The sequence below is a fragment of the Rissa tridactyla genome, chromosome 5 (assembly GCF_028500815.1).
Source record: "Rissa tridactyla isolate bRisTri1 chromosome 5, bRisTri1.patW.cur.20221130, whole genome shotgun sequence".
NCBI lineage: Eukaryota > Metazoa > Chordata > Aves > Charadriiformes > Laridae > Rissa > Rissa tridactyla.
Genome location: NC_071470.1, coordinates 12,835,888 through 12,855,590, shown reverse-complemented (window position 1 = coordinate 12,855,590; position 19,703 = coordinate 12,835,888). Strand labels below are relative to the sequence as shown.

The window sequence follows — 19,703 nt, the reverse complement described above, 5'->3', positions numbered from 1 at the left end:
CAACACTAAGGGCAGAATTTCATTTCCCTTACCTTGCAAGCAATTCAATGAGGTCAGTCCTGCTCATGCCATCTGGAATCAGTCTTGGGATAGCAGCAATACAAGTTCTAAACAAATCTATCTTAGGTTTTCTCTCACCCCTGTAAAAACAGTTTATCAACAACAAAACAACAGAAAAATCTGCTTTATTACACCAGAAATATTTTCAATGTTGTGTCAAAACTAAGCAGCTAATAAATTTTTCTATAATTAATTAATGAAATTAACATTCATTTAATAGTGAAGTAAAAAGCCAACAACTGTAATGCATTAATGATGGCATCTGCAACGTTACAGCGTAAAAAGGATATGACATAACTGTGACAGGGAAAATATCTTAATTTAGTACATACGTAATCATGTCTTCAGGTTCTTTATTGGACATCTGCACACTAGTCATGCACATGGGCCTTCCAACTTCTTTGTCCAAATGCCTAAGAATGCTATCTAGCGCTTTTCTGACTTGAGGGTAGTATATGGACATTCCTGAAAAGCCAAAGAGTTCTGATCACCTCTTTCATTTGTTCTCATTTAATTTTCACATTTTTATTTACATATTTGCCACTTATTTAGCTTAGGACAAATTTCAAAAAGATGACAGGATGACAGGAAACACACACTTAAAGTGTCAAAAGAAATGCATGTTAAATGAGTAGTAGGAGGTATTATATGAAAGTAGAAGTTTCTTTCAGAAAGAACATAAACAAGGAAGCAACCATCAGTTGCTTTTCTGTTTTCTCAATCACAAGCATTTTTGTTCTAGTTTAAATTTTACACGTTGAAACAGTTCTTCAGAGACGACTACCTCACCCACAGAAGATCAATACAATACAGGGATCAAAAGTGTCTTACTCCACTTCAGCCATGGGACATTTGGGACGTTCTGGAGTGACATTGTGCTGGTTTTGGCTGAGATAGTTAATTTTCTTCCTAGTAGTTAATATGGGGCTATGTTTTGAATTTGTTCTGTGTTGACAATTCAGGGATGTTTTAGTTATTGCTGGGCAGTGCTTACACAGAGTCAAGGCCTTTTCTGCTCCTCACACCACCACACCAGTGAGTAGGCTGGGGGTGCGCAAGAAGTTGGGAGGGGACACAGCCAGGACAGATGACCCCAACTGATCAAAGGGATATTCCATGCCATGTGAAGCCATTATCAGTATATAAAAGCTGGGGGAAGAAGAAGGAAGGGGGAAAGTTTGGAGTGATGGCATTTTGTCTTCCCCAGTAACCATTACTGAACACCTGCCTGCTGATGGGAAGCAGTGAATGAATTCCTTGTCTTGCTTTGCTTGCATGCACAGCTTTTGCTTTAGCTATTAAACCGTCTTTATCTCGTTCCACGAGTTTTCTCACTTTTATGCTTCTGACTCTCTCTCCCATTCCATGGGGGATGAGTGAGTGAGTGGCTGTGTGGTACTAGTTGCTGACTGGGGTTAAACGATGACAGACATCAAGGGATCAAAAACTGTCATGCTATTTACCACACTAATTGCACTCAGGCTTCTTTGTGCTAATTGGCAGTGCCAAACACTTCAAAAAAAGCCATGGATTTGGTCTCAGACACCAGAAGGTCAATATTGTCTAGCAGCCCTTTCTAAAGAATCAAAGCAATACTCTTAAAATAGACTATCATTAGATTCTCACTAACAATTAAAATAAATACAGAAATAAAGTTACGCAAATGTACTGCTTAAGAATAATTAAGAATATATATATGCACATATCGGAATGCCAACTTAAAAAAAGAATACAACAGACCTATAACTTTTGCTTCCTCATCTGTCAGCGTTTTATTAAGGAAAATTTTCTTCACGCGCAGAGTATTTCCTGAGGGAAGAACAACTCCTGTTGTTGGCATTGGTGGTTCACCATCTTTCTGCTGCAAGCTATCTGCTATGACAAGGAAGACTCTGAGGCCGATATTCATCCTCTTCAATAGCAAAAAAGGGAAGAAAAAAGAAAGAGAAAACAGAAGAAATTGTAACATTAATGTAACACAGACGAGGCAAAACATGAATTGCATTTTTCCTCTCTTTACGGTTCCAGTAGGACTGGCATTATTTAAATGTTACATATTAGGGTAATGAAAGCAACAAGAATAAAGTTTAAGCCTTCGGTGCCTCCCCACAACTCTGATTCCAGTTAACTGACTTGACACAGGCTAACTGAGATGCCAAATATTTTATAGTACAGACACTAGAGGACTTCATGTGAATCTCGAGTATGACGCACTGAAGACTGACATTGCTTAAACATCTCATCTGTTAGATGACATTGTGTCTTGAACCATAAGAGCTAGGTATGACTTCCCTGAAAAAAGGCTTTACAGTTATACTGTAACAAAAGTTCCCACATACTCACTGAAATTGTTGTTGCAATGAGTCTGACCTGTAGTACTGCTGCTGGCTTACTCGCCAGGAATGAAACAGCAACTGTGCACAACTACAATTCCTTCTTTAGTTTTAGCAGAACACCCCTTCAGATATTCATTCAACTGCTTTCGCCCCGGCTCAAAAACAGTTAACCATTTTCCCTCAAAAAATCCCCCAATCCCCTGTTCTCACTGCATGCAAGTAATGAGCTTTTTTTACCTCTGGATTAATAGTGAAGGTTTTAGGTGATTTTCCAACACTAAGAAGATCAAATATTATTTCTTTCATTGCAAAATCCAAACGTTCCTATAAAGGAAAACAGATTGATATGATTATCTCTTTTCTGTTAATATGCATAGTTTAATATCTTGGCTTTGCACAGGTGCTGGGTATCATGTCTTAAACGTTTAAAAAAATAATTAAAAAGTTTAAAAAAACATTCCTTTTTTCCTATTTCTTCCTATGACTTCATGTTCTTTTTTAAATATAGCACAATTCAACACAGCTCATCCCCTGATATGGTTGAACCATTTCTCCTGAAAAAATTCCCAGACACTTATGCTCAGGTCAAACACATTTCTACAGATGAGATGAACTGTTTTAGACAATTAAAAATTAGTGATAAAAAGAGGAGCCCCAGGAAATAAATATAAACAGTGAAGGGTTGTGTGTCCTGCCTCATCACTGTATGACCAGAAGCAAATCATTTTGGAAGCTGAAGCACAAACTATCTGTAAGGAAAACATGTCTTTAATCTCTAAGGTTATAGATGGATGAGAGTTTATCTAGTGAGGTCACATCCAGCATTTTGATATTAGGACAACAGAAGCACCTAAAATAATATCAATCATAGTGCAGTACTAACTACACACTAATGCATGTATTGCATATTTTTTCTGTCTACAGAGGCTAGCCTCCAGGCCAAATATACGTGGATATTTCTGTTTGAATGCTTTATCCCTTATAAAAATATAATGGAATATACTAATTATATTAGTGTATTTATATGTATACACACACACATCCACAACAGTGCAATACAAATGTAAATGTTGATCATCATAATGTTCATACACAACAGTTACTGAAGTTTAAGTAAAATAATTTTGCCACTAGTAGAAAGAGAATGAGTCATTTCATTTGTTAGACATATTTGGGAAAATTCTATTCAAGGTATAAGACCATTAATTCAGTGCAAATATTTCAAAAACTACCCTTAAATTTACATTTCTTCCAAATAATGTTCAAATAATGCTATTCTTATAGCTCTACCTAGAGGTATTCTTACCTGAGCAATGAACTGAATAATCTTCACAAATATATTCAGAGGTGTGTCTCGTGGGACCACACTACGTGATCCTTTTGGAAAAAGTGCTGATACAATGCTCATGAGACGGCTACAAGAATTTAAAAACAAAAAAAAAGCCTTTTAAAAGTAACTTTTTATAATAGCATAGATGTTACAGTTCAAATCTGGAAGAGTGTAGGGGGGTTACTACTAAATTACATAGAAACATATGACGGACAGGACCACCCACAGAAGGTACAGCCCTCTACTGTCACAGGCAACAGCATCATGGGTTCATTTCTAAAGTGACCAAGTTCCTGCTTTAAACTAGTTAGTAATAAGTCAGGAGAAAGGGCAAAATCTGAATGACTATTCCAAATTGTCACGATGCTAATTTATAAAGAAAACCTTTTCATTTCCAGCGCATACTTAGTGATGGCCACTTCAAACCCTATTTGTTCTGGTACCAAAAGTGCCTTTTAACTTTAATAACTTTCCTGCTTTTTATCTCTCTGCCCTCTTCTATCCCTGCAAAGACAACTGCAGACTCTATTCTCTCTCCTCGTCAAAGTAACCAAGTTCTTTTGTTTTTCTCTATTAAGATGAAGTCTTTGTTCCCCAGTTTACCTGCTAGACCATCCCTGAGCTGGCTTCAAGATGTCTTCTGATATCACTAGGGGGGAAAAAACCCCACCAATCAACAGTTTAAAATCCTTCACACAATGAACTTACCTTTGAGTTACAGTGTTGCTTTCACATTTTATTCTAATAACATAAACCCACAATAACCTATACAAAGATTCCAGTGCAACTCGGGACATTTTGGGATCTTTATTCTGTAAAATAAATGAAAAATATAGTTACTGTTGCCTGTGAGACACTCAGAAAATTCTATTATTGCTCTTTTGACTTTTGAGAATATTTTCATTTTTTAACAGTTCAAACTGATGTTTAATACTGACTACAAGTTTCAATATGTTTTTATGAAAAAAAACACCCTATATTGCATATTTCCAATGCTACCTGAATATTTAACTAGTAATTCCAGGCTACTTTAGGCGTCTTTCACTCTGGGAGCAGAGGAGTAACCAAAAAGCACATACTCCTCTTGAGATGAACACCAAGGGTGTATTGCTTCCAAGAACTTTTCTCAGAAAGCCGTTGGTAACAAACACCTACTTTATAGCAAACTAACTTATAGTTTGTCTAAAACATCGGAGTAGCTGCTTTGGATCAGGGACAATGTCTAAGTCCATCATTCAGTTTACGACAGCAGACAGTAGCAGGAGCAGAAGAAAAGAATGCAAAACAGGGCAGGCACACAAGGCACACAAGGATGCGTCTCTGGGCAAGCACTCCAGGCTTCACCCAACTTCACCATTCCCTGTGGGATGTATTAGTGTTCACTTACTTCCAATGGATTTTTACCGTAACAATTAAGCTAGCTGGACGAGGCTTTAAGCAGCCTGGTCTAGTGGGAGGTGTCCCTGCCCACGGCAGGGGGGTTGGAACTAGATGATCCTTCAGGTCCCTTCCAACCTGAACCATTCTATGATTCGATGATTTTTCTTGAATTAACAGAAAGTCTTGTGGCATAATTCAGCTTAAATTATGCACTGTGTGAAAAACAATTATTTTTTGTCTTAAAGCTGCTACTAGAAGTTTAGCTTTGCTCCTCCGAGCTCTTAAACTGTGAAAACCAGTAACTAACTAACATTCTTAGTACCAACTCCAGCAATCCCTCCAGCAATACCAACTAGGGATTCTTGGTGCATTTATAATCATGAAGTATCCAGCAAGATTCTGGACAAGTATGAGGTTATCAGCAGAACAAATGATTCCCAGTTGTCATATTTTTAGGCATTCTCTAAATTTAAACTAAAAGATAAAAAGACAAAAACCACTAAGCAAAAAACCCCAAACAAAATCAACAAAAAACCAACAAAAGAACCCTCAAAACACACCTTCCCCATCTCCAGTGAAGTCTCTCTGTTTCAAGACGTATCTATATGATGGCTTGAATCTATCTAATTTCACATGTTGTGGCCTCTACCACAAGCCAAGGAGTCAATAGCAGAGCACTCTGTCCTCCGAGGACAAGTGGAGGGCAATTTCACAAAGGGTATAAATGGATCTAAGACCATAGTGTTTAAAAAGAGATGGTCGCATCCTTGGTTCCCTCCTCCGCTACCTCACTGCTCCCTTTGCATTGACCCTAGCAATAAGAAAGTCCAACTCACACCTGTAAATCGATCCAAATAATTTCATGGCCATGTCTGTGCAACAGACTATGCAAAGGAGGGTAATTTGGATGGCTTTAACACCGGTAGGTTGGGACTATTGGATTTGGCAGCAGCTTATTTAAGAAAGGCTAAAAGCTTATCACAAAATCACAGAGTCAAAAGTGGTATTGCACAGACAAATAACATACACGACTGCTTATCAGAATATTAGAGGGAATAATTTAACCCAGTCTGTGTCAGTTCTACCCTCCCTTCATGCTCACCAATGTGATCCTGCCATCGCCTCTGAATTAGCACACCTGCAACTAACACTGGTGGGTAGATTTAGGAAGGTGATTCGGACAAAACGTCCCTGGTTAGTATTCAGATAACCGTCCCACAGTCCAGTTAATTTACAGCAATGCTACTGTGAGGAAGAAGCAAATACTCGTAATTGTACAGGAGGGTGAGACTGTGATAGATTTGATTTTAATCAACTTAAACAGCAAAACCCCATTATATTATTACTCATCACACTTAACCTACAGGCCAACAGTTCTTGATGTTCAAAGTAGGCTGGTGAATTTATCAGTACACGCATTATCAAAGTCTATCCAAAATGCGGTGTCTAGAACTGAGTAATGCTTCAATTTTCTTATTTCTGATATTCCAAAAGGGAGCTTAATTTACAGGTCCAGAAGAAAAAAAAAATTACTGTTGACTTTCAAACATCTAATCAAAACAATGGTATAGGTAGCAGATTTTTTACAATGTGTTAACAACATTCCATCTGTTTATCTGTTTTAGTGGTTTATCATCCAATATAGCTACTTCTGCTAAGTTTGCCTGTTAGAAAAAAAAAAAAAGGAGGCATTTACCTTTTAAAAAGGGTTACAAAATAAATACAATGATACTTCTAATTTCTTAAGCATTGAAAAATTTAATTATCTCTTCCTATAACTAGGAACTAAACAAATACGCTAGAAGAATATGGCTTTTTCTGTCTTATTGTGGCACACCTTATATCCTTGGTGTTAATATGTCAGTATTTCCTTTTCTCTTTGAGACTATTGCAACTAGAACACAGTGTATATGACTGTGTGGTTCACCAACCTGGCTGAATTTCAGTCTCTTTAGCTGATGCCTGACAGATTTTAAAGCACTCTATCTGTTTGGGTTTTTTCAAACACACTTTTGTTTAAAATCCTAAAACTTTTGTTATAAATTTTATCAGCAGACTGTGCAATAAGCTGTCAAGAACTGTATTCGGTTACAAAACCAAAAAAGCAAGAGCAAATCTACAGTGTTCTTACATGACACATCAAGACGAGTCAATGAAAGATTATCTCAATGAAGGCAAGAAACAAAATAGCATTTTTTCCATGTTAGTCAAATGTAGTCACTTACTGAAGAAAGTACTTTTTAATACTGATGTTAAACTTTTCTTCTGTTCTGAACTAAAACAATTTCTACTTTTTAAAACCTGCAAAACCAACAGTGTAAAAGTCTTTCAAGTTAGTGCACTGCAAGTTGTTACAGTAAATCAGTTTCACATTTTTTTATTGTGAAAATGTTTTCAAGTTTGCTCGCATGCAAGACACTTTTTGAAATGAATTAAAGAAAAAAATCATACATCTGAATAGGTAGTCTACTTCCAGTGGAAACATGCACTGCTGTTCAGGGAAACCAGCTGTGATATTGATACTCAATTTCACAGAGCCACATTTTCACCCCCAAGGAAAAACTGATATTAGATAATTTTCTGATCTTTCTCCTTTACTCCCTGGCAAGAAAAAAAGATCTTTGAAACATTAGCTATTCTTAGTCCTGTTGCTTCTTAACAGTACTAGCAGCAATTTTACAAAGAAAGGAAAGCACAAAATACAACAATTAACATAAAAAAAACAAAGCAAAGTATTTACATGAGACAAAGCAACGTTTCACTGAGTTATAACAACGTATTAACTCACCTGCAGTGTTTCTATTTGTTTTCTGATACTGTTGTTAGATGGCATCTAAATAAAGCAATGTGAGACAGCAAAACATAACAAACATGAGAATGGAAGGCACATGCATGTTAGATGAAAAAAAGCACAAAACCAACAGGTAGCTGACTAGTAAGGACTCTATTCAGTAGAAATACAGGTTTTGCTACAGTGGTAGAAAAAGTTCCTGCAACTTTGAAGGTTTTGTGGTAACAGACGCTAAAGTTAAACTATGAAAAAATAATTATTCTTTTCTACCCAACAGTGGTGCAGAATGATAGACACTTTTCTCTCCCATTTCAGCAGCTTTCTTAAATGTTCCTTCCTCTCCCTGGAAGAGGTGGTAAGGATACCACAACAACTCAGCTTCATCCAAGAACCTATCAGCTTTCTGACAAACCTGCTAGAATTAGTCTATCTACTAAATACTAGTCAAAAAAGTAAGCAAAATGTTTACAGTAGTGACCCAGTGTTACCATCTGCTGAACAAATTCAGAATTTTGCCTATGCTACAGTGTGTAAAAAAATGCCCTGCTGGGTTTAGTGCTGGAAATAGCATCCCAACTGCTTTGTGGGACAAGGCCAGCGATACGTATACCAAGAAACCTGGAGGTGTTCAAGGCCAGGCTGGATGGGGTGATCTTTAAGGTTCCTTCCAACCCAAACCATTCCAAGATTCCATGAAACACCCTTTGGTACACTCCTGGTCTAAACTGACTCTTACAACTCACTTATCCTCTGTTTGCATCGGTCCAGGCCCCTCGGCTTCCTCCTTCCAGCAAGGCTAGGATGTTCTCCCCATACGATAAGCCTGCTTCAAGGGTAACTAAAGGTAGCGTGCACTGAAACCCAGTACAAAGAGTTTACAACGGCAATAAATATTGCTAGTACTGGATTGGGGCGCAGAGCACCCTCAGGAGCATTATCAAGCACAACACAGTACCGAAATGCTGCAGGGTAAGGCAGGGTATGCGAAGATATGAGCTTTCACATCATGGCAAATTGCTTATTTTTGTCACCAAAGTGTGACCACATGGTGTTCATTGCTAGGTAAGAGTTTGCACTGGGCAGTCACTAGGGAATAACATGAGCACCATGAACCCATGACCTACGGTACCTCTTGGCAACTTGCTAACGGGCCTGTATGCTTCATAGAATATCCCTGCGACACAGTCTACGTGGTGTCATTATTTCAATCATTAATTTGTTAATTTTAACTAATACAGTAGGGTTGGATGAACCTTTTCAGTACTCTGAAGTATCTCCCAGTAACTCTCAAAATCAAATAACAAAGACACTAGAGACAACAGATTTGGAATCCTTATTGCATTTTACGTATTTAGGTAACTGCAAATAAAATAACTTTAGTCATTAGGAAATCAGGAAGGAAAATGGGGAAGGGGAAATCTGAAAGACTAAACTGCTGTGAAATTCAGATTTATAAATTAATGAGATTACTTATTACAGAGTGCATGCATTTAATTAGCTTCAGAAACAAAGGAACACATTAATTCATAAGACACATGAGGACAGTGGGGGTGTATTTTTCAAGATTAATCTCAACAGAGTTTCTGAACAAGGTAGGCAACCCAAAAAACCAATAGTATTTGGTGGGCTAAATTAAACCAAGCCATAAAATATCCTAAATAATTAATTGATGACACAGCATCATAACACTGCAAATTCTGAATTGCAGAAATTCATATGTAGAATTTCTGCTGAATAGAGCCTTACAGTATTTGTGTTAAGCTGTTAGTGGTTAACAAAACTAAGTAAAATATAAAATGCATGCTCAGCAACTACCAGTTAAATTCACTGGCATTTATAGTTTTAATACATCCATTATCAGCAATGGACATTATGCCAGAAAAATGCAACTCCTAGGTTGTAAGAAATTTTTTTTAAGCTTTAAAAACAAAAGCAAAAGCAGCCTCCATAAGCAAAATAAACAACAAAACAAAAATCAAGGCAAATATTGCAAAAGAACTGCAATGTTAGATGAAAAATATACAAAAAAACAACAAGCAACAGAAAAGTCTGAAAGATGTCATGAAAACAAAATGACCCTTAAAAAACAGTCCAAGCAGCTAAACCTGTTTCCATTTGACTTCATGCTGGTTTACATATTTTACTATTAAGCTTCGGAACTGTCACTCATACCTAACCAGAATGAATATTGTGAAGGTGGATCAAAGCAGTTATTAAAATTATCAAAATCAATACATCAGGGAAAATCATGAACTATATTAATTAAAATTAAGGAAAGAACACGTACAACAATCAGTGCTACAAGAAAATCATTAAAACAAATCCCTAATTTCAAGTATCTTGATTTCTTTATCAACCAACTCATGTTTACAATGCTATCAACTGAATTCAGCAGTTAAAGGGACACTGTAGTTTTTATTTGGAAAATACATATCACAGGCTGTAGATATAATCTCTTTTCTAGACTCCCAATTCATTTTCTATTCCTTCAATAAGTGAACAAGAGAGACAAATATTGCACTTACTATGCATTCTACTTAGAGGAGTAGACAAGCCACTTATTTTCTCACATATAATTTGGACATGAAGAAATACAGTTTGTACTTTCTCTGGCATAAATAGCGTTTACTAGCAGATACTTCTGCAGATTTTACTCAGTAAAACTGACAGTTCCCCAAGAGGGGCCATGTCTATTTCCACCATTACATAGCATCACAAAAACTTACTACTAAGTTTAAACTAATGGAGACATATGCCATTTATTTCTTAAAAAAATAAATATTTTGCAGTGTCCTTTTAAACAGCCAAATATTCATTGTTTATTTGGCGGGATAACACTGAGAACATATTGGAATAAATGCTATCGATTTGCAACAGTTCCTGAATTGAAAAGGATTCTTACCTTTAGATGTGACAAACAGTTCTGCAGGAAAACGTGCCAGTTATTTAAAAAAAACTGTTTCTGACTGACACACAACAGGCAGGTGATCAATGGATACAAAGCCTATGAGTAGGGGGGAAAAAGAATTGATCAAATTGCTCTTTGCAGACCTCCCAAGTCTTGTACATGGAGAGTGAGACAGACAGTCGGTTCTTGTCTCTCACTCTCACAGTTCTGGCATCGCACGGCAGCCTGTCCCCTGCACTAGGACACACGTGCCAGGCATGGTGTCCTGGGTACAAGAGCCATGTCCATGCTAAGAGCCCACGGTGTAAGAGCCGGGCAGGGGACCATGGTGAAGCTCATCCCCTAGCAAAGCCCGATTTCATCTCAAACAAAGACTGAGAGCAGATCCCACCCTTCCTACGACATTTGCTCTTTCTCTGCAACCACGTGATTCGGTTCATGGGGTCCTACATGCTGCGAGAGGGAACTGCCTCCAAGAAGAATATTCAGGAAAAACATCATCAACTCAGTAAAAATCGAAGCAGACTTCAGGTTGTCAAAAATGTTACTTCTGCTCAAGGTCTACTTTTAGTAAGGAACAAAGCACAGCCTAATGAAGTCTGTCAGTATGCAGACTAGCAGGACTTCGCTTTGCTTTCGTAACATAGATTTGTTTAAACACCACATACTTTAACAGAATACATAATGGTGATTAATACCAAATCTGACTGCAGATTATCTTCTTCTGGAGCAAAATTAAAGAATGATTAAATAATGATTAAATAATAAATAATGATTAAATGGTAAATTGTAATCTTGATGTAACAATGTTTCTGACTTCATAAATAAAATTACATTGTAAATACTAACATCAACTACTTTGTTATTCTTACGGAATTTAACCACGTACAACGACGTATGCTTTATATGGTCAGAATACCAGAAACTAAAGCTCGTCCCTAACATGAAAGTGAGAATAAATCACTTTAAATTCACTTGCATTTACTGAATATGCCAATTGTAATGCAACATTTAGCTCTACATTTCCAGCAAAGTGACGTGAATCAACTTGAAACATAACTGACTTGGTCATCAAGAATTACCAAATACTGCATCAATGAGAGATTTAAATCCTTGCTAAAATACAGTTTTACAGAAAAAAAACCCACAAATATTTATATCTGAAAGAGATAATAAAAAATATTAGAAAAACAAAGTCTGAGGAGAGGAGAAAACAGGCAGAGCAGAGCTATTAACCGTCTGCTGTTTTGCTGGAAATGTCTCGTCTGACACTTTCATCTTTTAATTAAACATAATTTAAATACAGACTCCCTGAATGCATGTTCTTTTTAGAAGAGACATTAGGTTAAATAACTCTGTGCTAAAATCCACTAAAATAATGAAAAGCAAGCATCGATTTCAAGACAATGTTACAACTGAGATAATACGGCACGTATCTTGCACAAAGAAACAAATCAAGATTAGAGCAAATGGACATACACAGTGTGAATTTAACTATACTTGAACTGAGGAGTTAAGATTTAAATTAATACAGCTGTTAGCTTTTCCTTATATAATGTACTAGCTTAAAACTCTAAGAGGAGCAAAATGGAGAAGTTGAAATATTTCTTTAAAATACCAGCGAATGCTTCTTTCTTGAACTCAGTTCAAAGGTAGTCTGATAAAGCATCTCCACAAAATTTTTCAAACATGGCACATTCACTTCATTTTTAACAGCCTATTAAAAAAAAAAAAAAGACACACATAAATTGTTTTAAAAGTTTATACAGAAGACAATTTAAATACACACCAAGATGTCCATGAATCCAAGAACATTCAAAAGGTAAATCTCACTAATTAGGTAAGTATTTGAGTGTATTTATCTGAAATATAAAGAGAAGCATAAGAAATCATGTCATACACTACTCCCATACAGTTAAAAAAACCTAACCAACAAAACAAACCCAAAAGCCATTAAAAAACCCAGTATTTTAAGAATGTGGCCTGTATTCCATACTTAAAGAAGTATTTACCACCTAACAAATAAAAACTACACTGAAACTCTTTATACACATAATTTCATAAATTTTAAAAAATAATACCCATAACTTTTTCACTGTTCCCCTCTGCAATGCTCCCCTTTTATGTCCCCCAGTTCTGAAAACTTAGGAAATGATACACAGGATTACCAGCCAACCAACCATGTAAGTTTTCTTTGTTCAGCTTTCAGAATTAATGGAACAGATACATGGAGCCCTACCCCTTTTTTTACCCTCTCTGTCCTTGCCTACAGAATAGCCTTCCTTCCACAAACCAGGCAGTACCTTCTTCATCAAAACCTCTGCAAGTCTCTTAGGCTTTTCCCTGGATACCTGCGATGATCCATTTAAACATTAGTCTCAACCTACTGTTTTACACTGCTTTATTTATCAAATTGGGGGGTGGGGTGTTAGACAGGGGGGGTTGGCTTTTCTGGAAGAGATTCTCTATATTCCTAATTTCCCTATAATATAAGGTAATTTTTTGTTAGTTTTTATTATCCAAAGTTATTAAAAGATAGACATGTTCACCTTGCTAAGAACACTCTGAGAACATTCATGACGGGGAAGCATAAAAAATAGTGTCTATCTCTGTAACATGTACAAAACCAAAAAGAAAGAACTGAGAGAGTAGTTATGTTTTAAATCACTTCCTACATACCCCCAAATCATTTGTCTTTTGCTATTCTTAAGCTGTAAATTGATCAGTACCCCGCTAGCTCCACATGAGAAATCAGTGAGTTGTTGCCAGCACCACACGGCTGCTTTGGGATGTGACCTTGGGCTTACAGATCAGCCTTAACTTCCCCGCTGTAAAAAGTGCCGTCATCCCTCATACCTGCAGGGTCCAAATCAGGTCATATTTTTAAAACTGCCTGAATGACTAAGCAGGAGAATGACAGTAAAGAATTCACAATGCCAAAACCCAATAGCTTCCTCACTTAAGCAATTTTCTGTATCCAAGATACAGAAAAATCTAGATTCAGTTCCTTCGTCTGCTTCAAAAAGACTCAAACTCACATCTCGCATCTTCCAAGAGGATGACTAACCCTCTCAACTGCATCTCAATCTGGGATGGGGCTCTCCGCTTCTATTTAAGAAGCTCCGTTTGTATGAAATGATTAGGCACTCAGTGAGTCAGAAGGAAAGATCAAGCCTCCCTCACCAACCGTTTAAAGCGCTGATTCAGGCGATGTTCGTAGGAAGCGACCCACAAAACACTACAGGCGCTCTGTACAGACGGTGTGCATGCCTCCACGGCTACCACCGCATAGTCCCAGTTCCCAAACTGCCTCTACGTGCAGTTTTCACTATATTTAAATCATGATTTTGCAAACTAATATTCATCTTTACCTAATGCTAAGTACTTTCACTGTGCACCCCCACTCCAACTGCCGAGCAGCTATGGAGTTCAAAACAACACATGCGTTCACTTTTTAACAGGACAAAAAAATCTTCTCTAGAAGAGTATAAGTATGCCCAGGTCAGATCAAAACTTCAGTCAATAAACAGCTACTATTAACACCACCTCTTTTTCGTCATACCCTAAGAAGAAAAATTGTCTCCTTCCTAATTTAAAAAAAAAAAAAAAAAAATAAGCCCAAGGTTGAGACCAGTGAAAGGAGAGACACATTTCCCCATGGCTCAGGGCATGGCAGATCATTTGAAAGAGGACACAGAGTTCAGAATGATTTATCTTTCTTTTCCTATGAGCTTGCTTAGACAGGATCCCTACCAGGAGTGCTAGTCTTTGCAGATCCCATTTTACAAAATGGGATCTACATGTCACAGTTCTCCGTATATAGAAAGACATGCCCCTAGAGTTGGTCATAATATAGAGCCATGACCCACCATTTTTCGGGACAGCACGCTGAACGCATTGTGGCCTAATACAACTATAATTTTAGCCAACAATCACAGCAAGTATCCATCTTACTAAAATGAAACTTTCTGAGCTTGTGGTAAATGGTCAATTTGGGGTATACCGAGTTGCCATAACTTCTCGTTGACCTGTTGGCCAAGCTTTACACAACAGGGCGAAGCAGCCTGGGAGGAAGGGGGAGAACCTGTCCTGACCAAAAGTATTCTCACAAGCAGCATTACAGCCACCGTACATCCAATGCTGTGATGGTATCAAGGTTTTTTTATTGTTCATGGCTGCTGAGTAAAATTTCTGGCTTTAAATTTAAAACATGTACAGAAGACGATTGACTGCTCTTCCACTTGAAGGATTACATCTAGTGGACACTCACCTCTACGAACAATTTTTATTTAATTAGCCAAAACCTACATTATTCCTTCTTGTACAGAAGTTCACACTCTCCCTATCGCACTATAAAAATGTTACGTATCTCAATTTATTCCAGAAAGACCTTAACAGGTTTCAGCTAATGAAGAAAAGTCAATGGGACCCTTGAGTTAATAAATATTAAACCAAGGAAATTTCAAATTTTTAGAGCAAGTATAAGATTGCACAGTGCTCTGGTGATAAAAGGGTCTAGAAAACAGACAATTTCAAGAAGTTCTGAAAAAAGATTAGAAACTAGCTAATGCACGAATCACACTGACACATTTCCCTTTAAAAGATTATGTAGGTGCTTGTAATTTACTTAATAGTCTTTTTGAATCTGTAAAAACGTAATATTGTGAGGATTAATGGAAGCAATTTTAACAATGAGAGCCTAATTGAAAGTGAGGAGAACAGCAGGGAAAAAAATAAATACTTACAGCAGCCACAGGGATGAGAATTTCCACAAACAAACCAGCAAGTGCATGTTTTATATCTTTATCTTTTACTTCCAGGAAGTATTGAGCACATTCCTTAGTAAGGAAGCATTAGAAAATTATTTAGAAAAAAAGAAGAAAAATGTCACTATGCCATAAAACCCACTAGCAGCATCACATTAATTTGTAGTTTGAAACATGCAATATGTTTAAGTTAGTCTTATATTTCTTGACAATATCAACTTTACAAAACATTAGAAACTTTAAAACCTGTTTCCCCAGCAATTAAAAAGAAACTGAAAGAGCATTTGTAGTACCAGATAGCTATTTACTTTCTACTCAGAATATAATGAGTACTCAGAACACAGAACATAAATACGCACATTTTTCCTCAGATTATTTGAAAGTTTTAAAAAATGAATGCTTATCTCTATTAAAATTATCAGAAAATGATTTTTTTTTTTATATACTCATTTTCAAGATGACTTTGATGCAAAGAAAATTTGAGAGAGACACAAATAATCTATATACGTGTTTGCACATTCCACTATAGCAAACCGACTACTCTGGACACAATCTAAAGCAACTACATGTATGTTAGTTTTTTCAGGATTGAGATCAATGTCAATGGCTGTTAAATAGCTCTAACAAAATTTATGACTAATTTGCAATAACTTCAGTTACCGTCGAATGGCCAAGTTATTCATTAGGAAAATTTTTAATCCACAATCAAGAGAAGCAAACGAAGAGATTTTAAGTCTCTCTGAAAATTAACCAAAGTGTTTTTTAAACAAAAGCTTTTCTTGGCATCTCAGCTGTTTAAAAAAAAGATATATCAAGTAAGTTTTCTTTAACACGCTGCTTTCATACAGAAAGAAAAGTATTTGATTGCTAGCCATTTTCATTTCGTCTTGAATAAATTCATATATTACAAGTTTGCCACAATACTGAGACAATTGAGAATGGATTTTCATTATGTATTCACGAACTGCAGAGAAAAAAAATGACTCATACCTCTGAGAACTTACAAACTAAAAAGAAAAGGACGAAGGACGACACATAAGTAGATTGAGCGACTGATCACAGTTAAGAATTCTTGTAGCTTTATGACCTAAACAATCAAAATTATGCTTATTTCAGTTTTCTGTAATATTCATTTACCTGCATGAACTGAAATGATGCTTCAAAATCCTCCACGGGATACATCTTTACTCGAAAAAACTTCATTCCCATAATCAAACTGATGATACTTTGTACTACATGAGGACTCTGTTCTTTTTGTCGCAGTTCCTTTAACTCAGTGACAAACTTCTTCCTAACAGCTTGAAACCTGAGCGAGGGATATAGATGGCAATTATTTGCATTCTTAGTCACTTTTATATGATGGCTATAATTTTGAACCTATTTCTTTAGTCTGTTAATGATAACAGCACCTACAGTAAAGGAAACACAAGCAAGATGAACCCTGATACTTAAAATCTAGGCATTTAAGAGTGCCTATTGATGATCAGCACTTTAGAGTATACTTGTTAACTGAACAACAGCTATTGACTGATACCAGGTCTCCTTTCCCTGCACCTACAAGTTGACAGCAAAGCAGCTCAGTATTGTACTAAAGATTATTTCTTGATTTGTTCAAATTTATTATGCTGGAACATGAGACAGACACACCAGACTACACCTGACTATGCTTGACACTTAAGGGATTAGTTACCGGGGTCATTAATAACGCTGCTGTATTAAATAGTCTTTAAGTCTAGAGTCATTTTTCTCCAAGCGCAAGAAGACTCAGAGACTGAACTTACTTTGATTGAGCAAGAACCCCTGTCACTTCTGCATATAAGTCTGCAATAATATGCACATTCCCAGTGTTGGTTCCTGAATACCTAAAGAGGACAAAAAAGACAGAAAAAAAAAAAAAAAAAAGGTGTTAAATACAACTTTGTTCTTCTAAACACCAAGCATGTTCTCAATTACAAACAAAAGTTTGTTCCATAGCAAGGTGGATTATTACCATAAAAACAATGAAAGTCAAGCATAAAATGCACTGGTGACATTTAAAGTGAGGTGGTTTCACTGAGCGGACATGAGAGATGTATTCTGCGTAGGAAGTTTACTATAATTATCCGAACTCGGACTTTTCTTCCTCTGGCTGGCTATGCAAATCATTCTGTATATTCTAAGCAAAATAAACTCAGCTTTATATTGAACACAGCTGTATTCTTTCAAGATATGTCTTCAGTTTAAAGATATTAATCGGTGTTTGTTTACAGTATTATCACCAACACGTTACATGTGAGGCAAAGGAGAACAATCACAACAATCAAGCACAGGCTGGTAACACACACAAAATATTTTAAAGTACACAAGTGAAACTTACCCTTCCTTATGTTTAAAGTGCTTAAAAGCCAAGTTTAGAACTTCATGTACTAAAGGATCTGGCACTGGATGAACAGGTATCTGAAATGCAGATATCATTTATATGTATGTAACTATGTATGTATATATATATATACACATGTATGTATGTATGTATGAAATAAATAAACAGTACTATGAAATGTTCTGTAGAAGTCTCTCCCACTAGTGTCAGAGGACACATCCTTTATTGGCACAGGATATCAAGTTAATTCTGCAATATATGAATATTTACACAACCTGTATTGACATTCTCTCAAATTATTTTGCATACTGGCTTTTAGGGATTAAATCTGTACTAAAATAAACATCAGTAATGTAAACACTTTGAATTTGTCATCAAAATTTATTAGATTAGGTTAATTAACTGGCAGGGGGGTTGAACTAGATGATCTCCAGAGGTCCCCTCCAACCCCGACCATTCTGTGAACTACACATCTTTCCACGCTTTCTACCTACAGATTTAACCTCACAGTGCAATTCATCTCGATATAAAGGAAGACAAAACCAAAAAATAGGAATGCAGAAGAGATGATCATCTCCATTTTAGATTTTCTGCAGATGAAAGCAGCCAAAACAGATAAAAATCTTCCTAGCAATAAGGAACAATTTGGTGAGAAACCAAAACCAAGCATTGATTAGAAGGCCCTTTTTTACCGAGGTTCTCTTTGACATCAACACTTTTCACAGGTTTAACATAAAACATTTGCTTAAAGATAAAATGTATTCCTTAAAAAAAAGCACTATATATAATTATGAAGTCATAATATATTTAAAATTTCAAAGCAATTTAGGTAGGGACTAGGATAACCCTACTAAACATTACTACTAAAGAGTGATTAAGATTTTCACTAAAATAAACTAGAAGAAAAGATTACTGTCTTGGCTACAGAAAATTAAGAACTTACTGCTTGAGAATTTCATACTCTTCTGCATCAAGAAAGCTACTTGTCCAAGAACTTCCAGTTACTGGAGCTGTCTATTTACATGCATATTCATACAATGAGTAATATAATATAATATAATATGTCATTTAAAAGCAAAAGATTTTTGTTCCTACATAGGTCATGTCTGTCGCCCTTTCTCCAGTTGCTCTCTGCATATTACAGAAAGGCATGGATCACTCTTTGCACCCTCTAAAACCAGTTTATGAGAATTAAACAACGATAGGGCTCCCAGGAAGTGGATGTAATGTGAATGCAAATATGTTTACATTACAGACAGAACATACAAACCCTCCTTTAGATAACTTTTAATGCTAAATTGACCAAAGGATTCTCTTAAGTGGGGTATCTGTATTTAGTGGCCCATTGCAGGTCTTTAGCAGAGGAAAATATCCTGATGAAAAAAACACCTGTCTTGTCCGGAGTACAAGTGTGAGAGGCTCACCGAGCATTACAGGAGTCACCACAGACTCTCTTCAAGACCAAAACTTTGGCACCTCTCCTGACACCTGAATCACTGGCAACGTGTACTCTACTCAACAGAAAAACGAGTACCAGTTCAAAATATAGAAGCTACACATACAACCATGTAATCCTAAACAACCTAGTCCATTCCCTTTTTTCTTTCCGACTGATAGAAAATTTAAACAGGGAGAGAGCATGAATTAGACTTTCCATAAAACACTAACATGTAAGAGTTTCATGGTTTCAATACTGTTCTCTGCATCTCCGGGCATGCAGTATAGGAATATCACTTTGGATGATCGGTCGGTTTCTCAGAGAAAAGATGGGCA

General features: G+C 36.5%; 1 protein-coding gene across 11 annotated transcripts in view; it reads right to left on the bottom strand.

Annotated features, from left to right (window-relative positions):
- Positions 1–19,703, bottom strand: part of FRYL (FRY like transcription coactivator) — a 173,951-nt gene that overhangs the window by 69,136 nt on the left and 85,112 nt on the right. For 8 of the 11 annotated variants that reach the window (XM_054203294.1, XM_054203295.1, XM_054203293.1 and 5 more), the window contains 13 exons: positions 17,928–18,007; positions 17,353–17,433; positions 16,709–16,877; positions 15,551–15,643; positions 12,424–12,522; positions 10,800–10,901; positions 7,895–7,939; positions 4,435–4,538; positions 3,703–3,811; positions 2,634–2,720; positions 1,801–1,972; positions 393–525; positions 33–140 (listed from right to left, as the gene is read on the bottom strand). In XM_054203294.1, the coding sequence (XP_054059269.1) occupies positions 33–140; positions 393–525; positions 1,801–1,972; positions 2,634–2,720; positions 3,703–3,811; positions 4,435–4,538; positions 7,895–7,939; positions 10,800–10,901; positions 12,424–12,522; positions 15,551–15,643; positions 16,709–16,877; positions 17,353–17,433; positions 17,928–18,007 (1,382 nt within the window). The remainder of the gene's footprint in view (positions 1–32; positions 141–392; positions 526–1,800; positions 1,973–2,633; positions 2,721–3,702; positions 3,812–4,434; positions 4,539–7,894; positions 7,940–10,799; positions 10,902–12,423; positions 12,523–15,550; positions 15,644–16,708; positions 16,878–17,352; positions 17,434–17,927; positions 18,008–19,703) is intronic. The other 3 variants (XM_054203289.1, XM_054203296.1, XM_054203291.1) reach the window with 1 other exon arrangement.